Source organism: Nestor notabilis, unplaced genomic scaffold, assembly GCF_000696875.1.
Source record: "Nestor notabilis isolate BGI_N333 unplaced genomic scaffold, ASM69687v1 scaffold24664, whole genome shotgun sequence".
Classification (NCBI taxonomy): domain Eukaryota; kingdom Metazoa; phylum Chordata; class Aves; order Psittaciformes; family Psittacidae; genus Nestor; species Nestor notabilis.
The window spans coordinates 6,960-8,206 of record NW_009927228.1 but is presented as its reverse complement, the minus strand read 5'-3'; the positions used below and the strand labels follow the sequence as shown (position 1 = coordinate 8,206).

General features: G+C 55.7%; 1 protein-coding gene across 1 annotated transcript in view; it reads right to left on the bottom strand.

The window, feature by feature from the left end:
• Positions 1 to 488: 488 nt before the first annotated feature.
• UBE4A (ubiquitination factor E4A) overlaps positions 489 to 1,247 on the bottom strand; it is a gene marked incomplete at its 5' end in the record, with an annotated part of 7,694 nt that continues 6,935 nt past the window's right edge. Inside the window, 3 exons of the mRNA XM_010013976.1 lie at positions 489 to 627; positions 754 to 911; positions 1,132 to 1,231. Of these exons, the coding sequence (XP_010012278.1) occupies positions 489 to 627; positions 754 to 911; positions 1,132 to 1,231 (397 nt within the window). The remainder of the gene's footprint in view (positions 628 to 753; positions 912 to 1,131; positions 1,232 to 1,247) is intronic.

Genomic DNA, 1,247 nt, shown 5'->3' with positions numbered 1-1,247 from the left:
CTGCCAGATTCCAGCACCAGCTCCGAGATCATCTCCACCTTTAATTTCCAGCACCCGTCTGTCCCCAGCAATCATCAGGGAAATAAAACCAGCATGTACAAGTTGGCACAACCACCCCACATCTGACCCAGGGGAGCGGCAGTGCCTTCACACTGAGCCTATGGTTACAGAAGCAACAGAACAGGGGGAAGGTTTTGGCATTGCGGGGAAAGAACAAATGGGAGAGGGCTGGGGCCCCCAGGACACGCAGAGGCTGTGCTCTTCCCCAGGCAGAGGCTCAAAGCTGTAGTGCAGTGGAAAGTCTTAGTATTAAACAGTAAGTCTCGAAAGGAAGAGACAGAACAAGGGAGGAAAGGGAAGGTCCGAGGAGAGATGCTGACATGGTGCATCCTCAGTCAAGGTGGCGAGTTCCTCTGGAGCTCCAGCCACTGCCCCACAAGGCAGCGATTTGACTGGTGATTGTAGGTCTAGGGCCAAGATCCCTGTTCTCAGTTCAGCGTATCCTCCAGCTCCTCCTTCTGCTTCTTCCTCTCTGCAAGCCACCGCTGGATCTTCTCTTTAAGCTCTGTGTTCGGTCTGATCTGGTCCATGGTGAGGGGGCTCCGGTTGAAAGGGTCTGTCTGATCGCTGAAAGACAAAGCACCAAGGAGATCGTTTGGACAGTCCTGGTGCTAGAAATAAAACAAGGAGAAGGAGGACAGGCCAGGAGGAGGCAGTGGATAAGTGAGACAGGCCCCTAAAAGTGCCACATACCTGAGGAGGTGCCGGGCTATGGTCGAGCGGTCCACGGTGACGCGGGACGAGGGCAGTATCACAGGGTCCGACATCAGTGTGCTCATGATGGGATCCAGGAACTCATCGCAGGCATCTGCATATGTCTCCTCCTCCTGCTGCTGCCGGTCTGCAAGAGACTGGGGGCCACGTGGAGCCTTCAGCCACTGGGGCTCCTGGTTCTTTAAAGCCCAGGTTTGCTCCCAGCCCACAGCTAAAGTGTTTACTGGTGGGTGCCTCAAAGCCCCGTTCCCAGAAATCCCTCCCCACAGCGAGACACGCAGGGATACACAGGCAGGAAAGCCACATCAGGAACCAGACCCTCCTTTTTTGTGTGCCTAAAATCACTGGGGTTCTCACCTTGATCCTCTCGGCCAGGTTGCTGAAGGACACGATCATATTCCCAGGCTTGTTGATCTTCTTCAGGACCCGAACGGTCTGGGCGAAGGGCGTCGGCGAGGAGGGGGGACCGTCCT